Source organism: Geotrypetes seraphini, chromosome 7 (genome assembly GCF_902459505.1).
Source record: "Geotrypetes seraphini chromosome 7, aGeoSer1.1, whole genome shotgun sequence".
In the NCBI taxonomy this organism is placed as follows: Eukaryota; Metazoa; Chordata; class Amphibia; order Gymnophiona; family Dermophiidae; genus Geotrypetes; species Geotrypetes seraphini.
Genome location: NC_047090.1, coordinates 31,777,840 through 31,802,546, shown reverse-complemented (window position 1 = coordinate 31,802,546; position 24,707 = coordinate 31,777,840). Strand labels below are relative to the sequence as shown.

The window sequence follows — 24,707 nt, the reverse complement described above, 5'->3', positions numbered from 1 at the left end:
CCCCCCCCTCTGCACACCTGCCCCCTCCCTTCCCCACACCTCTAGTTGCTCACCGCCTTCAGCAACAAGAATTTCAACATGCTCCTCGCGACCGCGTCATCTCTCTCGACGTCATGCCCTATGCACGGCACCTAGAAGTGACGTCAGCGGGAGAGACGACGCAGTCGCGAGGAGCACGTTAAAGTTGTTGCTCGCGGCGGTGAACAACCACAGGTGCAGGAGAAGAGAAGGGGGAAGTGAGAGGAGGCAGAAGTGATGGCCCTCCTGCCCCCCCCCCCACCTCCTGTACTCTGCTATGAAACATCACGGGGTGGATTCTTCACTATGTATGTTGCCATGAGTCAGTAGCATAATTGATCCATGTTCATTTGCACTAACATTGCAAGTTTCTTTAACAATCTTAACAGCAGGTGTGAGGTACCATTTCATTTGCAATGTGAAATTTCCACCTTTTCTAAATGAGTCATAGTCTTACTTTTCATAAACTATATTTAATACTATACAAAGTTCTGTTTTTCCCCCAAAGATGGCATTGGACACGGTAAATCCTATAAAACACTGAAAATCATGTTTTTCATTTTATTTCCGTGAGTCTTGTGATTTCATCATAAGAACATAAGAATAGCCTCACTGGTTCAGACCAATGGTCCATCAAGCCCAGTAGCCCCTTCCCAAGGTGGCCAATCCAGGTCGCTAGTACCTGGCCAAAACCCAAGGTGTAGCAATATTCCATGCTACCGATATAGGGCAAGCAGTGGCTTCCCCCGTGTCTTTCTCATCGTTTATTGAGAGAAACTATTTATCATATTAGTGAGATTGGAAATAATACACACTGATCCTCCCCTTTTTCAGAGCCGATAGCATGGGCTAGCGCGGTAAAAACTCCGATGCCCATAAGAATCAAATGGGCGTCGGAGCATTTCCCGCGTGTCACTCAGCTGTGTGGCTTTGTAAAAAGGGGTTATTATGCTTTATCTAGATCAGGGGTAGGCAATTCAGGTCCTCGAGAGCCACAGGCAGGTCAGGTTTTCAGGATATCTACAATAAGTTTAAGTTTAACTAATTTTAATATACCGACCATCGACGTGCACCTGGCCGGTTTACAATGCTAAAAATGAAAGGTTAAAATAAATTTTTGTAGGGGGGGGAAATGTGAACATTAAATAGACAAATTACAAATACGAACATGAGCTTGAGGGTAAAGGGGGAGGGGAAAGTTAATAATTACATCATTAAAAACAAATTAATTAAAGGGAAGGGGGGGGAGGATAAAACACCAGGAATGGGGATCGCTTCTTTTTTTAATTATTATTTATTTCTATTATTCAACAAAATTTACAAGAGTACATCTTGTTACAATAAATATGTGTGAGCTAGATTTGCATCTCAAGGAGGCAGTGCATGCAGATCCATCTCATACGTATTCACTGTGGATATCCTGAAAACCTGACCTGCCTATGGCTCCCAAGGACCGGAATTGCCTACCCCTGATCTAGATGCAATAAGTATTCTTTTGTTATAAACATTATTTTGGCTCGGGAACTGTTTCCAAACTTTAGACGAGTCTGCCAATTGGCAAACGGGGTAGGCATGTGAAAGCTTGGGGGGTTTTGCTCAAATTAACAGGATTCCCATCCAGCCTGATGTCTTCCAGAGCACGGCGGGTGTAGGTAACATCTTTAGTATTGCAGAATGTGTCCTCATGAAGTTCTTGAATGTTGTTGTTCTGAAAGAGAGAGAACATGCATGGACTACTGCAACACACTACTAGTTGGACTATCTGAAACGAACATACAAAGATTTCAACATGTACAAAATGCAGCAGTTCGCCTTTTGAAGAACCTGCCCATTCGCGACTCAGTCTAGCTGCTGAACACTGGCTACCCATTCAGAAACATTACTTTGATCTAGCGTCGTTTAGGTTATTAGTTCAATCTTCAGTCTTGTATATCCTAGACTATTGTAATATAATTTACTTGGGATCTCATTAAAAAAAATTCTTACTAGATTAAGAATAATACAAAACTCAGCAGTTCGCTTGATCTTTGGTCTAAAAAAATACGACCATGTTAGCAAGAGTTCTGTTTAAATTTGGTTGTATCTGCTTTAAAGTATTATTTGAATTATCCCCAGCTTATCTTGTATCTCATTTTGAATTTCATAGAATGAACATGAATCCATGCAAATCTTACTGGTTTGCGTTTCCATCAGCAAGCTATGTTATCCTATTGCAGTTTTCGGAAATTAATTAAGGCCACTTTGTTCGATGTTTTTATTATTGAAATTCTATTTTACAAATATTTGTATTTTTTTTACTGTATTTTTGTATTTCGCTGATTGTCCAGCTTTTTTTTTTAGTGTAAACCGCCTAGAACCTTTGGTTATGGTGGTATAAAAGAATAAAGTTATTATTATTATCACCTAAATCTTGTCGTTATAGATTTTTTGATCAAACGTTTGCATTCCAGGCTAGTAAAATGAATACTTGGTGGAGTACTCTAATTTCTCAAGCTCAATCATATCATTCTTTTAGAAAAGTATTAAAAACCTATTTGTTTGATAAATTCATATCTTTCTTTTTTTTTTTATCATTTTTTAATAACATATCAAGTATCCACTTGTACAGAAAGGTAAAGTTAAACAGAAAATCTTAACTTTAACTCAAGCCTCAATATAGGTCCAAGATGTAAAATCAGCGAGAATTTAATAAAGAAATAGAAACTAACAATTATGTTGGCTGAGACAGGAGATCAAACATTCTAAGAGTACTTCATATTCCTCCTCCTATTTTCAGTCGTGCAGCTGACAAGAATGTTGTTAGTTGGCTAGGATCAAAGAAAACATATTTTTGCATTTGGTAGACTATCACGCATTTACATGGGTGAAGAAGAAAATAGGTTGCCCCAAGAGCTATAACACCTGGCTTTAACAACAAAAATTCACGATGACGATTTTGTGCATCTCGTGACAGATCCGGATACATTTGTATTTTATACCATAGAAATTCTTTGTCTATTTTTAAAGAAAAGTCTTAATAACCAATTCTTTAAGATAAATTCATATCTTATATGCTATGGGGCTTATAATCGAAAGAGAAAAACATCCAAAAACCGGCCTAAGTCGGCACTTGGATGATCATCAGTTAAAAACGTCCAAGTGCCGATAATAAAACCGGATTTTGGATGTATTTAAAAATGACCTAGGCCTTCACAGTGCCGCTGAACGACCATAGCTAAATGGGGTATTTCAGGAGGAGTGTCGAGGGCGGGATTTGGGCGGGACATGGGCAGGCTTAGACTTAGTTATACTGCATGTATAACCGAAAGTTATACAGCATAGGATCAACGGAACTCGGACGTTGTGACTTAGACCATTTAAAACATGGTCTAAGTCACAAAAACCCACCTAAAGTGACCAGATAAGCATTGCAAACACATAATACAGACCCCCCCTAAAAATATTAATCACAACTTGAAAATTGTGCCTCTAGAACATCATCACCTGGCAGCCTGGTATAGGAAAGCCTAGTTGTGCTGCACAGAGGTGTCTTAAGGCCATGGGACCCATGGAGAGGAGGACCCTTGGCCATAAGCCCCTGTAATCACTGCATTGACATAGAAACATGTGCACTCCCCTATACACCCCCAAAACCCATTTGTACTGGCATATAAGTGGCTCCTGCAGCCATAAGAGCTATTTGGGTGGTAGATAAGTGGGTCTAAGGGATTCTGGAGATGCTTTGGGGGGCTCACCATGACGTATAAGGGAGCTGTAGTGAGATGATGACACGGCACCCTTTTTGTGAAGTTCACAGCAGTGCCCTGTAAGGTACCCCACTATTTAGGTGGCATGTCTGGGTGTTCAGTCCATCAGTTTGCAGACCCCTCCCATGCCCAACAGGGCTTGTTCTAGGTGTTTTTGATTTGAACGAAAAGTTGGACAAAAATGTAGTATAAAGATGGACGATTTAGTGACTTGGACGATCAGATCGGCAGGATGTATACTTAGATGATTTTCAAAATGAAAAAAATTTTGGACGTATTTTTCGAAAATGTGTCCTAAGGTGTTTTTTACTTTGGACGACTTGCGACTTGGACGAAAATGGACTTAGACGTTCCTTTCGATTATGCCCCTCCACGTATTTATATGATTCGCTGACTGTTCAGCTTTTCTTGATGTGAACCGCCTAGAACTCAAGGGTATGGCGGTATACAAAAATAAAGTATTATTATCTTTAAAGATCTTACATTAGCTTTCAGATTCTTCAACAGAATGGTCCCATCCTACATGGTAATGAAACTAACAATATACATCCCCAACCGATCCCTGGGATCACAAGCTGAGAGAAGATTGTCCACCCCACCGGCACGAACCCTCCTACTAGAAAGTGCCCGCAAACACTCCTACCCAAATTATGGAACGCAATCCCACTAACCATTAGATCACTGGCAGGCTTACTAAACTTCGGGAAAGCAGTAAAAACCCACCTTTTTACCTGACTCTTGCAAACACGCCCCTAACCTCTATTTCTGCCTCTGCGACATTATTCTGCCACACTGCCCAACCCACAGAATCCTAGGACCTGATTGGTCCAAGCGCCTTACTGGGTCAGACCAATGCTCCATCTAGTCCAGTAGCCCGTCCTCACGGTGGCCAATCCAAGTCACTAGTACTTGGCAAAAACCCAAATAGTAGCAACATTCCATACAAAATCCCAAAGAATAGCAAGATTCCGGAATCCCAGAGACTAACAAGATTCTAGAATCCCAAAGAGTAGCAACATTCTATGCTACCGATCCAGGGCAAGCAGTGGCTTCCCCCATGTCTGTCTCAATAAGAGAGTATGGACTTTTCCTCCAGGAAATTGTCCAAACCTCTCTGTCAGATCACAAGATGGACTCTGGATCTTCAGGAAGGCCGTGAAAACCTTCCTCTTTACTAACCCAGCGCCTTAAAGTCATTCACCCTGAATTGCCACCCAGTCAACACACCTATGCCACTTAATCTCACCAGATGCTATTTAGTGCATATGTTTTAGAGTCACGTCTATATTGTAAATTATTGTCATGTCTATATTGTAATTTATGTAAACTATGTCATCTCTGCTCTGTCTGGATTATTATGGATGTACTTTGTAACCCGTTCTGCGCTCCTTTGGGAGGACGGGCTAAAAATTGAATAAATAAAATTAAAACCAGCTACATTAACAGCTCTTACCACAAACTCTGGCAAAGCGTTCTAGAGCTTAACTATACTCTCTGTGAAAAAATAATTCCTCCTATTGGTTTTAAAAGTATTTCCCTATAACTCCATTGAGTGTCCCCTAATCTTTGTAATTTTTGATGGGATAAAAAAAAAAAAAATCAATTCACTTGTACCCGTTCTACACCACTCAGGATTTTGTACACTCTCTCTTCCAAGCTGAAAAGCTCTAGCCTTTTTAGTCTTTCTTCATATGAGAGGAGTTCCACTCCCTGAATCATCTTGGTTGCAGAGTTGTCATCTCTGAGAGAATACCTCAGCACTTTCGTTTATGGCTGGTAGGCATGATACTGGCAGCTATCTTCCTTCCCTTCCTAGGATTCAGCATTTCAGCTCTGCCCCATGTTCGCATCAAATCAGCCTGAAAACACAGCCGACTAAAGCCCAAATCTGCTAATCAGTACAGGCCTAATGATCTTTGTTTTCTTTCCCTATCATTTTGATTACCTGGAGATGAAGAGCTTGAAGGTTCTGAGGAAGTGGAATTGGGATGTGGTCCAGGTTATTATCAGTTAGATAGAGATGGTGAAGATTTTTCATATCCTAGAAAAAATAGCAGTTTTAATATGAATTCATTGTTAGTATGTATCTCTGGATGTCCAGCAGCTTCATAACATGTGACCATCTCTGGGAAAAGATGACTAATATAATCTGATACAAAAAATGAGGTTTTAAGGAATTCTGCTAGAGCAAACAATTTATAATACAACAAAGGAGGTATTGATGCCCTGTATAAGACTTTGGTGAGACCTCATTTAGAATATTGTGTACAATTCTGGAGGCCGCACCTTCAAAAAGATATAAAAAGAATGGAGTTGGTTCAGAAGAAGGCTACTAAAATGGTATGTGGTCTTCATCATAAGGCATATGGGAACAGACTTAAAGATCTCAATCTGTATACTTTGGAGGAAAAGCAGGAGAGGGAAGATATGATAGAGACGTTTAAATACCTATGTGATGTATAAGTTGAATCTGTTTCATTTGAAAGGAAACTCTGCAATGAGAGGGCATAGAATGAAATTAAGAGGTGACAGGCTCCGGAGTAATCTAAGGAAATACTTTTTTACAGAAAGGGTGGTAGATGCATGGAACAGTCTCCCGGAAGAGGTGGTGGAGACAGAGACTGTGTCTGAATTCAAAAAGGCCTGGGATAGGCACGTGGGATCTCTCAGAGAGAGAAAGAGATAATGGTTACTGCAGATGGGCAGACTAGATAGGCCATATGGCTTTTATTTGCTATCATATTACAATGTTTCTATAACCTTAAAGTTCTATGATATCACAATGCAGGTGTAAAGAGCCTTAGCCTATAGAAAGAGGAGATGCAAATGTTAAGAGTCTTAGACAATAGGGAGAGGAGGAGATAATGGTTACTGTGGATGGGAAGACTAGAAGGGCCATTTGGCTTTTAACTGCCGTGTAATATAACCCCCATCATTTTATGTTAAAAAAAAAAAAAAGCTACAGAAATTAAAATATGAAAATTTTGATGATTGTTTATGAACCCATAAAATTAAAAATTGACCATTTTCGACATTTTGATTCCTCTACTATAGTCACTATTCCCCAGAGATGGTCACATATTATTTGTTCAGGGGAAGGATGAATGAAATATGATTTATGAACAGAAATGAGGTTTTTCAAAAACTGGCAGTTGCATATGCAGGTACATTTATATTGTATACTAGTCTTTAAGCCCGTTACATTAACGGGTACTAGAATAGATGTGTCTGTCTGTCTTTCTTTGTTTCAAGTTTCAAGTTTATTTCACTTTTGATGAATCGCCTATTTCAAATTTCTAGGCGATGTACATAATATAATAAAGAAACTATAACATAATAACAATAAATTTCAATAATAACTAACATGAAGGATAGGAAAGAGGGTAAAGTTACATTAAAGGGTATAGAAAAGGGCCGCTGTCTTTCTGTCTCTCTCTCTCTCTTTGGCTGCTGTCTGTCTGTCTTTCTTTCTTTCTGTGTCTCTCCTTGACCACTGTCTGTGTGTCTTTCTGTCTCTCTCTCCTTGGCCGCTGCTTGCCTGTCTTTCTGTCTCTCCCTCTCTCCTTGACCGCTGTCTTTCTGTGTGTCTCCCTCTGTCGCTCTGTGTGTGTGTCTGTCTTTCTGTCTCTCTCTCTCTCCTTGGCCACTGTCTGCCTGTCTTTCTGTCTCTCCCTCTCTCCTTGGCCGCTGTCTGTCTTTCTGTGTGTCTGTCTGTCTTTCTGTCTCTCTCTCTCTCTCTCTCCTTGGTCGCTGTCTGTCTCTCTCCTTGGCCGCTGTCTGTGTGTCTGTCTGTCTTTCTGTCTCTCTCTTTCTCGTTGGCAGCTGTGTATCTGTCTGTCTTTCTGTCTCTTTCTTTCTCTCTTTCTCTCTCCTTGGCCACTCTCTGTGTATGTTTCTGTCTCTTTCTCTCTCTTTCTCCTTGGCCGCTGTTTATGTGCCTTTCTGTCTCTTTCTCTCTCTCATTGACCGCTGAGTGTCTGTCTTTCTGTCTCTTTCTCTCTCTCTCTCTCCTTGGCCGCTGTCTGTGTATGTTTCTGCCTTTCTTGCTCTTTCTCCTTGGCCACTGTTTATGTGCCTTTCTATCTCTTTCTCTCTCTCTCATTGGCTGCTGTCTGTCTCTCTATCTCCTTGGCCACTGTTTAGGTATCTGTCTGTCTTTATGTCTCTCTTTCTCTCTCCTTGGCCGCTCTCTGTGTATGTTTCTGTCTCTTTCTCTCTCTTTCTCCTTGGCCGCTGTTTATGTGCCTTTCTGTCTCTTTCTCTCTCTCATTGGCCGCTGCGTGTCTGTCTTTCTGTCTCTTTCTTTCTCTCTCTCTCTCCTTGACAGCTGTCTGTGTATGTTTCTGTCTCTTTCTCCTTGGCCACTGTTTATGTGCCTTTCTGTCTCTTTCTCTCTCTCTCATTGGCCGCTGTGTGTCTGTCTGTCTTTCTGTCTCTTTCTCTCTCGTTGGCTGCTGCCTCTCTCTCTATCTCCTTGGCCGCTGTCTGTGTGTTTGTCTGTCTTTCTATCTCTTTCTCTCCTTGGCTGCTGTCTGTGTATGTTTCTGTCTTTTCCTCTCTCTCTTTCCTTGGCCGCTTTTTATGTGCCTTTCTGTCTCTTTCTCTCTCTCTCTTTCCTTGGCCGCTGCCTGTGTGTCTTTCTGTCTCTCTCATTCTTTGGCCGCTGTCTGTCTTTCTATCTCTTTCTCTCTCTCTCTCATTGGCCGCTGTCTTGTCTGTCTCTTTCCTTCCCTCTCTCCCGTTCCCTGCCTGCACCCCGCTCCCCTTCCTTTGACCGCCCCCCCAGCCCATCCCACCCCCTCTGCGGCAGCGCCACCAGTCTCCAACAAATCCTCATCCTCGACCCAGAAATTCACCCAGAGGGGAGAGTGGAGGCAGAGGAGAAGGCTGTTTGACCACGGAGCGGCAGTAATTGTAGCCTTCCCTCCCCTAGCTCCGTAGCTCGGTTGCCGCCACCGCCTCCTTCTCTCCCCAATGTCGGCTCCCAATGTGCGCATGCGCCGCACACGTGCCACACTCTGCAACATTTCTCTGCCGACCACAGAGCGACGGACGCATGGAGCCACAAAAATTGAAGTGCGCATGTGCGCTAAGGGTATTATTATCTTAGATAGTCAATATGCACCTAATTATATCTCCATATAAGGGAGGTGCTCCTAAGGATAAGAATAGGACAGAGAGTATACTTACACAGTTTCATCTGAATTCTATAAAAAATACTAAAAATTGCAAGTGAAAATTTAATTCCTTAATGAGCAGTAATAAGTGGGATCTTAATGAGCAATTATTGGTGCTAATTAGTTTTAATTAAACATTATGGCCCTGATTCTATAAATGGTGCCCAATTCCTAGGCACCACTGAGCGCGATTGTCAATCATCCTCTAGGCACCATTTGTAGGATCACACCTAGCAGTTCTTAAGCTGTCTTAGGCACCAGTAGGCATTGAATCCTTAGGAACACTGCCATTTAGACAATTAAGACTCATCAGACCATACTTTCACCACCACCATTTCGCCCTCATCGTACAGATGATGATTCTACTCCAGCTGGATTACTGCAACTCTATCTATATGGGAATCAATGCCAACCTAGTCCACAAAATGTAGCTTATCACACGGCTATAAGACTCATATTCAAACTGAAAAATACGACTCAATTTCCGCCTACCTTAAGCAACTTCACTGGCTGCCCATCTCATCTCGGATAAAATGCAAAATATCTTGTATTATACACCACATACTCTTATCCAACTCCTCTCTGAGACATGGTCAGCCTCTCACAGAACTCTCAATAAGATACAACTAAACCTACCCTCAACAAAAAAACCCTCAAGTATTGTCGTATATTCCATTCCATACAGGAGTCAAAACATGGAATAACCTCACAGAGTCAATCAGAATGGAACCCAACCACACCTCATTTTGGAAGAAATTGAGGACCCTTCTATTTGATCACTGAATTCTCATCAAATTAACTCTACATGAACACTCAGTATTCTCTTGATATTGACCAGGCTTCTCTCTCTATATTTCCTATCTTTTCTCACCTTCTTCCCCCATTTCCCCATCATATCATATGCATCCTTTTCTCTCGCCTTGAGCCTGTACAGGTATGCATGACGCACAAATATTAGATTAGATTGGATTTAGGCCAGGATTTTTCTTGGCCTAAATGAATATGCTTAAGTTAGGTGCCTACTGGTGTCTAAGTCAAACCGTGCCCAAAATTTGCCTCTAACCATGACAACTTGCTGATGAAAAATTCAAAGAGACTGTACTTAACCTCCGTTTTCCTTTTACTATTTTATTTTATTGTAACTTTATTTCCCTTCCCCAGCTTCCCTATGTTTCTGTTCATCAAGTCTGTTTTCTCCCCCTCTAAAATTTTAGATCATATCTTTCTTCTTTTAACTTTTATTATATTTACCTATTGTAAACCATCTAGATACTTGGGATAGACGGTATAAGAAGAAATGATTAAACTTGGAAACCTACCCCCAGGAATACCTCCCCAATATGAAAGGATACTTATACACGCAGACACTGTAGACAAGATTCTATAAATGGCACCTAAAAAATCAGCACTGACAAAATAGCTAAAAGTCAGGCACAGTTTATAAAATAGTTCTTATGCCATGACCCACGACTAATTTTAAGTGCAAGCATTTATACCAGCTGAAATGTGGTGTGAATCCTCACTCCTAAATTACACAAAGAGCCCCCTTATTCTATAGCTCTGTAGATAAATTGCAGGAACGCCTCTGATCCACCCAAGACTCTCCCTTGGTCATGCCCCCTTTATGGAGCCAAAAACAAACAAAACTGTGGAAAACAATGTTCTTGACACACTTTTTATTCCTTCAGATAATCCTAAAAAACATAGTCCACATTTGTATAATAGAAATAAGCATGGCAAACATTGTCTGACAGAGACAGCACAACAGTTAACAAAGCATGGTAAAACATAATATGACAAAATGTGGTATGGCGAGCCAAGTATTTCAAAGCATGGCTAACATAGTATAGCACAACCTGGCAAAAAGGGTAAGGCCAATGTGCATGCCAAATCAGCATGAGAGACATGGAGTGGCAAATATTGTGTGGTAAATGTGGCATGAGAGATCGTAGCGTGGCAGACAATAAGGAAGCCATAGTATGGTAAATGCGTATCGTCTAGTACAGGGGTGGGCAACTCCGGTCCTCGAGGGCCGGAATCCAGTCGGGTTTTCAGGATTTCCCTAATGAGTATGCATGAGATCTATTTGCATGCGCTGCTTTCAATGCATACTCATCGGGGAAATCCTGAAAACCCGACTGGATTCCGGCCCTCGAGGACCGGAGTTGCCCACCCCTGGTCTAGTAGGACAAAGATGGCGAACAGTATGACGGAGTGGGGAAGAACACTGTGTGAGAAAACATGTCCTGGTCAGACATAGGACAAAGCACACGAGTGTTTGGGACTCCAGACGGTGGAGGATCAGGGCATGTTGTCAGAAGGTTCCGGGAATTTGGATTGGCACACTCTCAAAGAGGGTCGGGGGAAGAGGAGAGTTTTTATTGCCTTCCGAAGCTCTTAGTTCCTTCTAATTCTTCTACCCCCTGTTTTACTAAGGTGCGCTAACTAATTAGCACTCGCTAATTGAATTAGCGCACACTAAACGCTAACGCGTCCATAGATTAACATGCACGTGTTAGCGTTTAGCGCATGCTAAATCAGTTAGCGCAGTGGTTCCCAACCCTGTCCTGGAGGACCACCAGGCCAATCGGGTTTTCAGGCTAGTCCTAATGAATATGCATGAGAGAGATTTACACATAATGGAAGTGGCAGGCATGCAAATCTGTTCCATGCATATTCATTAGGGCTATCTCGAAAACTCAATTGGCCTGATGGTCCTCCAGGACAGGGTTGAGAACCACTGGGTTTGCGCACCTTAGTAAAACAGGGCCCTAGTTTTTAATTCCTTCTAACTCAAAAAAACAAACAAACCCTGAAGGCTGCCAAGTACTTGTGACCTGGATTATACATTGTAAGAGACAGGATGCTGGGCCTAGTGGACCTTACGTCTAACCTAGTCTGGAACATCGTATGCTTATAACCATCGAGTTATCTTAATTTTGTTATATGGATTCAACCTTACTTTAAATGCCTCTTGCTTTATTCCTTTTCTGCCCAGCCTGTTGTGACTGACATCAATGAATGTCATGGTGTCAGGTAATTCCGGGAGCTGCCTTATCCGGTTGTCCCGAAGCACCAGTTCTTCAAGTCGGGGTAACTCCCGAAAAGCATCTTCATCTATTTCAGAGATTAAATTTGATGTCAAATCAATCTTCTTTAAGTGGCCTGGCAAGATAAAATGAACAGAAAATTTCAAGTTCCAGAACTTATTCATTACATTTTCTTTAAAACAACTCAGGTCAAAAATGCGTAGGATCTGCTTTAGTCTGTCAATCATGGAGGGATGAAAACTGAAAGTTCACCAATTCATGGTGAAATAGAATAAGGGCCTGTCACCTACCCTCCTTTAAATAAATTTGATTTGATAAGGGTCGGGGGCGTAGCTGCCATTAAGAAAACCCGGCAAAATGCCTAGGGCTTCCCAATGGTAGGGGCTGCCTGCAGCTGAACCCTCCCTTCCGTGCACTGGGGTTTGGCACCTCCCCACCCCCACAATCATTAAAGCTGAGTGACCCCGAGGGCAGTTCTGTCAGTGCCTAGTTGTGGGAGCTGTATTGGAATGAACATAAGAACATAAAAATTGCTGCTGCTGGGTCAGACCTCTGGTCCATCGTACCCAGCAGTCCGCTCCTGCGGCGGCCCTTAGGTCAAAGACCAGTGCCCTAACTGAGACTAGCCGTACCTGCGTACGTTCTTGTTCAGCAGGAACTTGTCTAACTTTGTCTTGAATCCCTGGAGGGTGTTTTCCCCTATAACAGCCTCCGGAAGAGCGATCTAGTTTTCCACCACTCTCTGGGTGAAGAAGAGCTTCCTTACGTTTGTACGGAATCTATCCCCTTTTAACTTTAGAGAGTGCCTTCTTGTTCTTCCTACCTTGGAGAGAGTGAACAACCTGTCTTTATCTACTAGTCTATTCCCTTCAGTATCTTGAATGTTTCAATCATGTCCCCTCTTAGTCTCCTCTTTTCAAGGTAGAAGAGGCCCAGTTTCTCTAATCTCTCACTGTACGGCAACTCCTCCAGCCCCTTAATCATTTTAGTCGCTCTTCTCTGGATCCTTTTGAGTAGTACATTGTCCTTCTTCATGTGCGGTGACCAGTGCTGGATGCCGTATTCCAGGTGAGGGCGTACCATGTTCCAGTACAGCTCTGGTGTGAGGGTGCTGCTATTTGTTCCCAAATGGCCAGTTACCCCTGACACAGGCATTGTGCCAAAGACTAAAGCGCGGCTGTTTCGGGTCAGCTAATAATGATCTTGCATTTTTGACTTGTTATCATGTTCTTTGCCATCTCTGCTTTGTGTTTTTGTGGATTTCTGTGGAAATTACAATTAATTCAGAATACTGCTGCGAAGCTGATCTTTGAAAAATGTAAATTTGACCATTTGACCTCTTTGCTTCAGAATCTTCATTGGCTCCCGGTTTATTTTAGAATTCAATTTAAATGCGCTTGTATTTCTTTTAAAATTCTCCATGGTATCTTTAATCCTCTTATTCCTTTATTTTGGAATGTTTACCGATTCTCCTTTGCAAGAGGTATCCAACAATTTAAACTCTCCCTTCCTTCTAAAAATGGGATTAAAGGAGTCAAGATCTTCAGTCAATCTTTGGTCTTTAAATTCTCTCAACTCTGGAATGATCTCCCCTTTTTTAAGGAGTTCCAGTTCATTTCAATTTTTCCGTAAATCTTTAAAAACTACTCTATTTGCCAAACATTTTGAAAACTAATTCTTTTGAAATTTTGCTATTATCTTCTATTTATCATTTGTAAATCATTCCCTGTTTATTTAATTGCTGTAAACCGAGTCGAGCCTTCTCAGAATGATGACTCGGTATACAAAGTTAAGCTTTAGTTTAATTTAGGTCATTTTTTTCTCCATTTTTCTGCTGGTGTTATGGGAAACTTTGGGCTGACCAAAGGTCCCTAGTTTGATTCTTCCTTTTTTGCACTTCTCATCTCTTCCCTCCTTGCTGATTCCTATCTTCCCTCCTTGCTGATTCCTATCTTTTCTCCTTGCTGATTCCTCTCTCTTATTCATTGCCCTCTTCTCTCCTTTTCTTCCAACCTGCTCCTAGGAGTGATGACTCTTGAGTGCTGGTCACGGAGGTGTTCGATGGTCTGGCTTGTTTTATTTGGTCTATTGATGTCTGTTATTGAGGCATCTTGTATGCCTTATGGAATTTTATATTTTCATGTATGTGTGGGTCTTTGTCGTTGATGCAACGTGTATGTTATATGTAATTTGATTTGATGTGTAAGTATGTAATTTGTTATAGTGTGTCTCTGAAGTGTTTTGTACAATAAATGTAAATCTTGGCTTTTTAAGTCCCTGTCCTGCACACGGATCAGTTTATTTCCGACTGGCATTTTTATTCACATATCTTTACCATAGGACTTCATAGGGACCCCTGAAGAAGCCATTCTGTTGAAACACAGACCGTGTTGGGTCCAGGGTCCAAAGCTTTTCAGTGGACTGCGTCCTAGAGGTTTTTATGTGGTTTGCCAAGTTTTAATATTAATAAAGTCCATCTCAGGAACATCATTCTCCACATTGTTTTTTGTTTCTTCTTGGATTTGTCTGTGGAGATCATTGGGTCAATTCTCTTGTTTTCGTGTGTTAATATGTAACTCGCTCTGGATAAGGGCAGGTGAGACATAATCAAACAAACAAACTAGGTCAGGCACCTCCTCACCCTTTAATTGGCATATAATCGTAATGATAGAAGTTTTCTCCACACGAGGACTATTTTTCAACATGGCATCGCATGGTGTTTTGCTGCATCATAAATAGCAATGTTTTGAGCTCTTTGGAGGAGCAACGCTGATCACTATCCCCTGAGGAAGATCTGTTTGTTGCAGATTGAAATGTCCGTTCTTTTTTCGGGAGGGCATCTAACCAGTACGAGTTCGTGGATCACACCATCTAAGATAAGTGTTGCTTTCTCTTTTTTGAGTATTTTTTTGGCGTTTTGATTATCATTTTTTTCTTTGGTTATTTTTGGAATTGCGTATTTTGAAAGGTACACATTTGTATATGTATTTTTATAAAAGTTCACCTAAATTAGGTGAGGTAGGTGAGGTGGGACAGGCGTATGGGATTAAAATCTGGAGTCAGGATGCGGACCTGAAATAATATAAAGATTATAGGAGGTCCTATGATCTGATTACCCTCAGTTATGATATGCCTGTCCTGTACTTAAATTGGTGGTTTAGGAAAGACAGATACATATAAAAATCCCAAATAAACACACATAATTTAGGATAGAAATGTTTTGAGCTAACCTGTGCCAGGTACTTTAAGGTTTTTTCAAAATTTTTTGGAACATCCATGTTACACCCTTTTAGTTCTATATAACATTTTTGTCTGGGTAGGATGGCTATACATTGAAGAAGCCATTTTCCTTCCTTATATCTTTATACAGGCTCTGAAGCCAAGACATTTATTCTGTTTCCTTTTCCCTAGGCTGTGTTATATCTCCAAAACTCCACTTGCTCTAGGCAAGTTGATAACTGCAATTTTGAAATCCTGCTCATCTATGCAAAAGGAAATCAACAAAAACTGACTTAGATAAGGTACAGGTAGGAATAACTGGGCAGACTGAATGGTTTTCTTCTGGCTTCATCTACTGTGCTATTATGGTTAAAATGCAAGCTACATTGTCAGCACTGGAATGCATACTTTGATTAGCAAAGTCACTTTTGTTGATCTTTTCGATTTTGTTATAACGGGAGTAGAAGTATGTGGTCTGCTTTGGAAGTGGAGGGATGCCATCCAGCTCATGGTCATCACAGTAGATTGTGCTTCCCAAACAGGTACAAAGAAGGCAAGTTGGAAGCCCTAGAAAAATAAAACAACACAGAATTATCATACTGTTATTGTAAATTTAAAATACAGGCCGTCCCCGAGTTGCAGATGCCCGACGTACGTACAACATACTTAAGAACGTGGTTGCGACTTCATTTGATTTCACTGAGCAGTCTTTCCAGAGGCATAGACTCCTGCTCTTCTCCTACAGCAGATTCAAGAACGATGCATGGCCACATTAAGAACAGTATGTGGTTGTACATGATAAATCTTAGAGGGAACACTGGTAGGAATAGTTGCTCCTTTTGTCAGCTGGGAGCAGAGGTAAGCAGTAAGAATCTTAAAATTTATAAGTTCTGAGTTACATACAAATCCGACTTAACAACAGCTTTAAAAGCGCAACTCGTACTTAACCCGGGGACAGCCTGCAATGTTTTATTGAAGAAAATATTTGAAGCTCAGTGTATATTGATAGATGCAGACCGGTCAGCCCATTGAACACCTAAGGCTAATTCATTAGGTGCTAGCCTCCAGGACTTATACGGATTGCTGACAAGATCCAGCCCATATCTGCATAAATGTCTTATTTGGGACACATCTGAATGTTGTTCTAGATCCACATAAAATTATCAGCCCTGATCTCGACCCCACTCCCACAGAGCAGTATTCCCATCCCAAACCCTAGACCTTATTAATCCATTCTCATCCCAATCTTCTCTCCCTCCTGAAGAATATCTAAACTGTCCCAAGCTCCCTACCTCACCCTATAGTCCCCTTCCCCTCCATGGGCCTATCATGCTGGTTCATGGTGGTCTAAGGGAAACAAGCAGAAACAATGGCCACTTGTTTCTGCCTGGCACAGTTAACTATTCAAAATGGCTCCCACAACCTCTAGCAGCATCAAGTTTTATTTAAAATTTGTTAAACTACCTATACAGGGTTTCTAGCAGGAATACAATTAAAAAATAATAATAGGTATTTACAAAAAAATACATTCTAGACCACAATTTAGTCTGGCAAGCTCACAGATACAAGAGGCAAAGGTAAGAACTGCAATATCAATAAAGAAAGAGACATGACAGGTAAAAACATGGGGAAAGGAATTTTCATGTGGTTATATATTATAGGCATCCCTAAATAAAAAAAAGCCTTTAGTTTTGATTTAAAATGTAACAATGATGTTTCTTCTCATAAGTGAACAGGGGTAGCATTCCAAAGCGATGGAGCGGTGACAGAAAAATGTAATTGCAGTAATTGAAGCACTGTAGGGCAGCTACTAGAGGTTGTGGCAGCCATTTTGAATAGCCAGGTCACCAAGCAGAGGTAAGTGGGCATTGCTCCTGCTCTTTTCCCCCCTAGACCATCATGGGTCATCAAAGTAGACTCAAGGGGCCTAAGGAGGTAGGGTGGGGTAAGCTCGGGTCAGCTTAGATATTCTTTGGGAGGGAAGGTCAGAATGGGGAAGGGTGAGCAGCAGGAACATGCCTGCTGCTAAACAGATGTTAACTGAGCATTAGCCAGTATTCAGACAAGTGCCCGGTTAACCTTATAGCATAAAGTTAGGACAATATCTTTGCCTTCCTAACTTTATGTGGTTACCTAGCAAGTTAGCAGACTGAATATCTCTGGTTACTGGATAGGTCACCACTCTGCCTCTGGTCTGTCTCTAACCTAATCAGTTAGGGAAATACTAGTTAGCAGAGATATTCAGCAGCATGATCCAGTTAAGTGCCACTGATTATCCCCTGAGTAACAGTGGAATCTTAAAGAGGAAAATATGGCATTGTTGTACTGAAGTTATTATGGTGAAGATACTTAGGATTAGCAGCTAAAACTTGTCCAGCTACAGTCTATTATTATTCACGCGTTCACAATGCACAATTTTGCCTATCCATGGTTGCATCAATTGCAACCAATATTCGACATCTGCAGTCATTCTTTACTTCCAGGTATGACCCCCAAGCATCTGAAGAGTGAATTACAGGTACTTCAAGTGATGTCGCAATCAGGAACACAACCCTATTTTCCCAATAGGATCCACTGTTCACTTTCCATGGTTTTGAGGAGCAATGTGTACTTCTGGAACCTAACCTCTATTTTCCCATAGACTCAAAGTTTCGTTGTTCATGACTTCACAGTTTCTGAACATTTTCAGGAACCGTACTGCCGCGAATAACGAGAGCGGACTGTATATCACATGATTGCCGCGGATTTTAAGCAATGACCTAACAAGTTTACCGGCCATATCGGACCACGCAAATAGCAGGTCTATTTTTGACTGCTAGAACTTAGCCAGCCAATACTGAAAATTGACTTTACCAGCTAAGGTTAAGCCAGCCAAAAATAAACTAGACATTCTATATTGGTCACTAGAAACAGCTCGGCATGGGAGTTAGCCACTCTGCTTCCCACCATCTGAATATCAGCCCCAGTATTGTTTTCTATTAATTGACTAGAAGCTACAAATGATTGTGTGTGGAGTGTGTGGCGCAGTGGTTGGATCTACAGCCTCAGCACCCTGGGGTTGTGGGTTCAAACCCCGCGCTGCTCCTTGTGACCCTGGGCAAGTCACTTAATCCTCCATAGCCTCAGGTACGTTAGATAGATTGTGAGCCCACCTGGACAGAGAGGGAAAAATGCTTGAGTACCTGATTGTAAAAACTGCTTAGATAACCTTGATAGGTGGTATATAAAATCCTAATAAAACTTGAAACTTGAAACTTGATTGAGCATATTTACCTGCATTTGTTTGAGGTCCAAGTACCCCAGGCAATGCAGACCCTTGTGTTGTAGAAGCATCAATGAATTTTGGCATCAATTCTTCTTCAACTGGGTCTTCTGGCAGCTGTTGTGAAGAATGAATCTGTCTATGTGTAGTAGGTAACACAGTACCAATCTTAACCTGAGGACCAACCTTAACCTGAGGAAATGCAATTAGATAACATTTGATTATTTGTATTAGCACTACTTTATAAATGTGAACGTATACTCTGCCTTTCTTTGACTATGCTAAATTTGTATTACATTTTACAAAATATTATTTGCATCTCAATCGCAAACTATATTTCATAAAGTGTTTGCATATTTTCTCCTGGATTCTGTAAAGGTTGTCCAAATTTGCGTGCTGAAATGTGGGCGTGTGCTTGAGATGCACATGCAACGTCATTGGTTAATGGGCCAATTAATGACAATAACTGGGCACAAACAATTATTGATGTTAATTGCCACCAGCTAGAATTAATGTGTGCATCTGGCTGTGCGCTATTCTATAGCACTGGGCGCCCAAATTACATAGCGTGCAACCCCAAAGGGGACATGGCCAAGGTAGGGGGCATGGGCAGGTCAGGGGTGTTCCAAAAATTTGCACGCAGTACTATAGAATACTGGAGATGCGCATCAAAATTGGGCACCAGGCACTGACACTAAATATTTGGATTTATGTGGTTTTCTGTCTCATATATGGTTAAGTGCATTATTCAAATAACCGCACCTTTTGCTTAAATATTCTTGAGGTATAATATATTCAACATGTACCATGAATGACCTATCCATAGAGCATTCATCATATACCCCTTATAAACAGATCCTCAGCGACACCACTTTTGGCTCAGGAAGTGACATCGGAGGGAGAGCCGAGGCTGGTGTGGCAGCAGGTTGGAGATGCTGCCCCTACCGGCAAATTTAAAGAGGTACAGGGGAAAGAGTCGGGGTGGGGGGAGGAGCAGGGGATGGAAACGTGGACAGGGGGGGGTCACCACCGCCCCAGGTGTCTCTCACCCTCGCTCCACCACTACGCCCGACCACCTACAAAATAGCTAGCTTTCACTTTAGCAGTTAGTACTGTCGTTCAGTAGCATTAACCAGTTAACTGCAGATGTATATCAGTGGATAGCCTTGCACAAGTGATTTACGTGGCCAGGAGCCTCTCCTTTCCAGCTAAATTGCTTTGAATATTGATTCAACAGTGCTTTCTAAAATGCATATAAGGACATGTGGAAAAATATTTGCTTAGCAGGAACAACCATTTCAGTAAGACATACTCCTTGTGAACCTGGTCAAGTCACTTAACCCTTCATTGATCCAGGTATGAAAACATAAATTGTGAGACCGAGAAAGTAGCTGTGTGTAATATGTAAACTACTTTGGTTGTACCACAAAAAGGTATATATCAAATGCATGACCCATTATCCCCCTCGTTCTATAAAAAGTGCTGAAAATTGTACATGCAAAATTGGGTACGCACCCAATTAATAATAATAATAATAATAATAACTTTATTTTTCTATACTGCCATAATCTTGCGACTTCTAGGCGGTTCAGAGTGAAGAGAGCTGTACAATCAGCGAATTACAGCGTACAAATAGAGAAGGTGTCACTGAGCAGTCAGTGATTATAGAGTACAAATTAGTAAGAAAAAGATATTAATGGGTTACAGTATAATCTTAACATGTTACATTAAAGGGGCTGGATAGCCAGCGAATTACAGAATACAATTGGTGAAGAAGACACCAATTGGCATTTTAACACGCAATCATTGGCACTAATTAGAATTAATTACAAGTTACACGTGTAATTTTAGGCACAGGATTTGCCCCTAAATTTTACATGTTAGTCAAAAAAGGGGGCACAGAATTAGGCAGGACATAGGCTGAATGGGGGCATTCCTTTAAGTTGCATGCGTGGTTATAGAACAGGGATGGGCAACTCCAGTCCTCGAAGGCCAGAATCCAGTCGGGTTTTCAGGATTTCCCCAATGAATATGCATAGAAAGCAGTGCATGCAAACAGATCTCATGCATATTCATTGGGGAAATCCTGAAAACCCGACTGGATTCTGGCCCTTGAGGACCGGAGTTGCCCACCCCTGTTATAGAATAAGGGCATCCACACCTAAATTTAGGCAAAGGCATTTGCATCTCATTCTTGTTGGTGAAAATGGCCATGCCTAAAGTTAGCTGTGGTTCCCAGGTGTAAGTGCTTTTCTGTTAACCCTATCTAACATTATGTGTGGTTTATAGAATAGTGCTTTACTCGGCATCGATTTTTTTTTTTAGGCATCATATATAAAACTAGTGTTTAAGCCCGTTACATTAACGGGTGCTAGAATATATGTCTGTCTGTGTTTCTTTCTTTCTGTGTCTCTCCCTGCCTCTGTCTCTCTCTTCCTTTCTTTCTGTCTTTCTCCCTCCCGCTGTCTGTCCTTCTTTCTGGTTCTCTCTCTGGCACCCTGTCTGTCTGTCTTTCTTTCTTTCTGTCTCTCTCCCTGCCCGCTGTCTTTCTGTGTGTCTGTCTTTCATTCTAATGCGCTGCCTGCCTGCCTGTCTTTCTGTTTCTCCATGGCCCCCTTCTCCACATGGCATCTCCTCCTTCCTTTCCTCCTTCCTTTTCCCTTGGTCTGGCATACCTTCCTCCTTCCCTCCATGCCCTGCCATGTCTTTTTCCCTCCAAGCCTTCTCCCCCTCTGCTCCCTTTCCTCCTTGAACTTCATCGGGCAGCAGCAGCATTCACAATTCATTGCTTTTGCCGGCTTCAGGTCTTCCTCTCTGGCGGGTCCTTAGGCAGGACCCGCCAGAGAGGAAGGCCTGAAGCCGGCAACAGCAGCGAATTGTAAACGCTGCTGCTGCCTGAAGCACCCGAGACAGACGCTTCTCTACCCTCCCAGCCCAACCCCCGGTGACTCTCTTATGTCTCCCTCCCATGCGACATGACCTTAACAAACCTCCCTCCAGCGTTGGCAGCCGCAGCACGCAAAACAGGCTGCTTCGCAGCTTTCTCCTGCAGTTGAGTCCCTCTGTCGCGTCACTGATGATGTCACCAGCAGGAGACTCACCAGCAGGAGAAAGCCGCGAAGCAGCCTGTTTAGCATGCTGCGGCTGCCAACGCTGGAGGGAGGTTTGTGCCGGTATGTGGCTGTGAGTTCGGGCAATTTCGGGCCTCCTACGACCCCCATCTTTGTAGAGCAGGGAATCCAGCGCTGGCGGTGAGTCCTGCTGGCGAGTGTAGGTAGGTGTAAGGCTGGGAACTCGCGCATGCGCACTCCTGCGGCCACAGACCTACGGATCTTGGAAGCACGCAGATAGGAGTGCGCATGTGCGGCTAGGGTTTTATTATATAGGGTGTGATATTGAGGGTCATTTTCAACATGCATTAATCTGAGTTTAGATGTTACGTGGAATGCGCAGAAAAATCAGTGCCAAACATTTCCATTTTCAAAACTGCATAACAACTATCTTGTGTGTTTGTTTTTAAATGGGTGTGTTTGTGTTCAGTGCGTCTAACCTTTTGAACCATTTTTGAAAAAACATGTTCAAAAGAAAAACACACAGAACAAGCCATTGGAGGGGCCAGCATTCTTAGCAGACTGTTTATATAAACATCCCAGCAGAGCAGTGGGGCACCTTAAAGCAGTGGTCCCCAACCCTGTCCTAGAGGGCCACTTGCCAGTCAGGTTTTCGGGATAGCCCTAATGAACACGCATGGGGCAGACCTGCATTTCTATCATCTTCATTACATGCAAATTTCTTTCATGCATATTCATTAGGGTTATCCCGAAAACCTGACTGGCTGGTGGTCCTCCAGGACAGAGCTGGGAACCACTGCCCTAGAGGGCACTGCAGAGTACCTCACATAAAAAGATCTATGTACACATCTCACCATAGCCCTCTTTTATTGTATGGTGAGCCCTCAAAAACCCACCCAAATCCTGCTGTATCTAACTGTACCCCACAACAATAGCCCTTATTAGGGTTACAAGATGTCTTGGAAAACCCAAACATGTCCTCTTTTTAGAAGATTGACTAGGTGCCCGGCTGGACTTTTCAAATCCCGGCAGTTGTTCCAGATTTTGAAAAGCCCCGATGAGCTCCGGCCACATTTGGAGGGCCTCTGACCATGCGCAGATGATGTCACATGCTCCGGGCCCTCCAGACACGACCAGAGCTCATTGAGGAAATGAGAGGAGGCTTTGTGGGGGGCAGGGCTGTGGGCAGAATAGGGAGGGACTGAGGCAGAATGGGGCGGAACTTGAGGCAGAGCGGAGCAAGGCCAGGTGTCCGAGCTTTTACCACTGAAACTATGGTAACCCTAGTCCTTATGTCTGCAGATGTCACCTATACGTGGGTACAGTGGGATTAGGGATGGAGTTTGTAAGGCTCACAAATTCCACTATAAGTGTAGTGGCTAGAGTGGAATATGGGCCTGAGTCTCCATCTCTATGGTTCATTACACTGCCCACTAGGCTGCTCCACGATCCTGCTTGCTGCTCTGCTAGTACTCCCCATAATGATCTGAAGTTGTCATATAGTCAGGTATATACTGTTTCATTCACATCTTTAGGGGGGGGTGGAAGGGAGTCAGTTACCACTAGAGAAGTATAAGGGGGTCATGCCTACATCCCTCCAGTATAGGGTTGCCAGATTTTACGATTGTAAAATCCAGGCACCCTAGACTTGCTCCCCCCCCCCCCCCAGCCCGCTCATCTCTGCCCCAGTCCCGCCCTAGCTCCACCCCCGCTACCTGCTTTGGTCGGGCAGGAGGCAATCTGCGCATGCGCAGATAGCTGGTTCATAGACATAATCGCGGAAGACAAAGGCACGCGCCGACAACTGAGCGCAAGACGGAGGCGCGCGCCGAAAAAAATTACTGTTTTTAGGGGCTCCGACGGGGGTTTTGTTGGGGAGCCCCCCCACTTTACTTAATACAGATTGCGGCGGCGTTGTGGGGGGTTTGGAGGGATGTAACCCCCCACATTTTACTGGAAACTTAACTTTTTCCCAAAAAACAGGGAAAAAGTGAAGTTTTCAGTAAAATATGGGGGTTTACAACCCCCAAACCCCCCACAACGCCCCCACAACGCGGCGCGATCTGTTTTAAGTAAAGTGGGGGGTTCCCCCCCCACGCCCCCCGTTGGAGCCCCTAAAAACAGTAATTTTCTTCGGTGCGCACCTTCGCGCTGCGCTCAATTGTCTGCTCACGCCTTTGTCCCAGCGCGCTTTTGACCTGACACCCAGATAGCCTCCTGCCCAACGCAATTGAGAGGAGATTTTTCAAAACCCGGACAAAGTGTTGGGTTTTGAAAAGCTATCTTGACCTCCGGACATGTCCTCAAAAGGAGGACATGTCCGGAGAAATCCGGCGTCTGGTTACCCTACTCCAGTGGTCATGTGCTCACTTTGAGCACCTATTTGGCACATATAGTATTTGCTGCTAAAACAGATCTAGTCCCAGACATCCAAACTGTGTCCTGGACATATTCATAAATGTTCGATTATGACAGAAAAATGTCTAAGTCATAAGCCTACCCTAGCCCCTCCCACACCATGCATTTAACACACCCCTTTGAGATTTAGATGAACTGCAGATGATCAGCATAGAAATTCATCCAGAAAATAGATTTTGAAAATAGCAAAATGTCCATATGCCCCTGAATGCCACTTTTTAGATGGTTTTCATTTTGGAAAATGAGCTTCATTATAGCATAATCCTTTATGAAACATATCTGTCAGACATATAAGCCTGTTAGCACAATTCTTGAAATAATCTAATATAGTTAGTGAATTGAAAATGTGAGAAAATCTGATTACCTCTTCTTGGTCAATTGTGAGATTCTCATCGTAGTCATAAAGGTTAAAGTCTTCTAAACTGACATCATATGTTCGAGAGTCATAGTTTATGGAGTTTGATGGAGGAGCAGCCAGAATTGCCCTAAAGCTAAGTCCCAGAAGAAAAGCTGCAAAATTCCTCATTCTTCAATCCTTTTGCTAACAAATGAAATATAAACAGTATAAAGAATTTGGCCCAATCTCATTCAGTTCCTAATACAATAAGATTTCAAATTTCAGGCAGAAAGAATGCTTGGACAGTTCTGAAACACTGCATTTGGTTCCCAAGGTTGGAACTCACTGCAGCTTCAGGAAATGAAAACATCCTTGGGGGGTGAGGAGGGGGGGGAACCCATTCTGCAAG

The 24,707-nt window shown here is 42.5% G+C and overlaps 1 protein-coding gene across 1 annotated transcript; it reads right to left on the bottom strand.

Moving 5' to 3' along the window:
- Nucleotides 1–1,210: 1,210 nt before the first annotated feature.
- EPYC (epiphycan) lies at nucleotides 1,211–24,597 on the bottom strand. Its single transcript, XM_033952850.1, has 6 exons — nucleotides 24,326–24,597; nucleotides 18,484–18,664; nucleotides 15,619–15,777; nucleotides 11,904–12,106; nucleotides 5,710–5,805; nucleotides 1,211–1,726 (listed from the first exon to the last, which is right to left on the bottom strand). The coding sequence occupies exons 1-6, from the start codon at nucleotides 24,485–24,487 to the stop codon at nucleotides 1,556–1,558; spliced, it is 972 nt and encodes a 323-aa protein (XP_033808741.1). The 5' UTR covers nucleotides 24,488–24,597; the 3' UTR covers nucleotides 1,211–1,555.
- Between the last annotated feature and the right edge of the window lie 110 nt (nucleotides 24,598–24,707).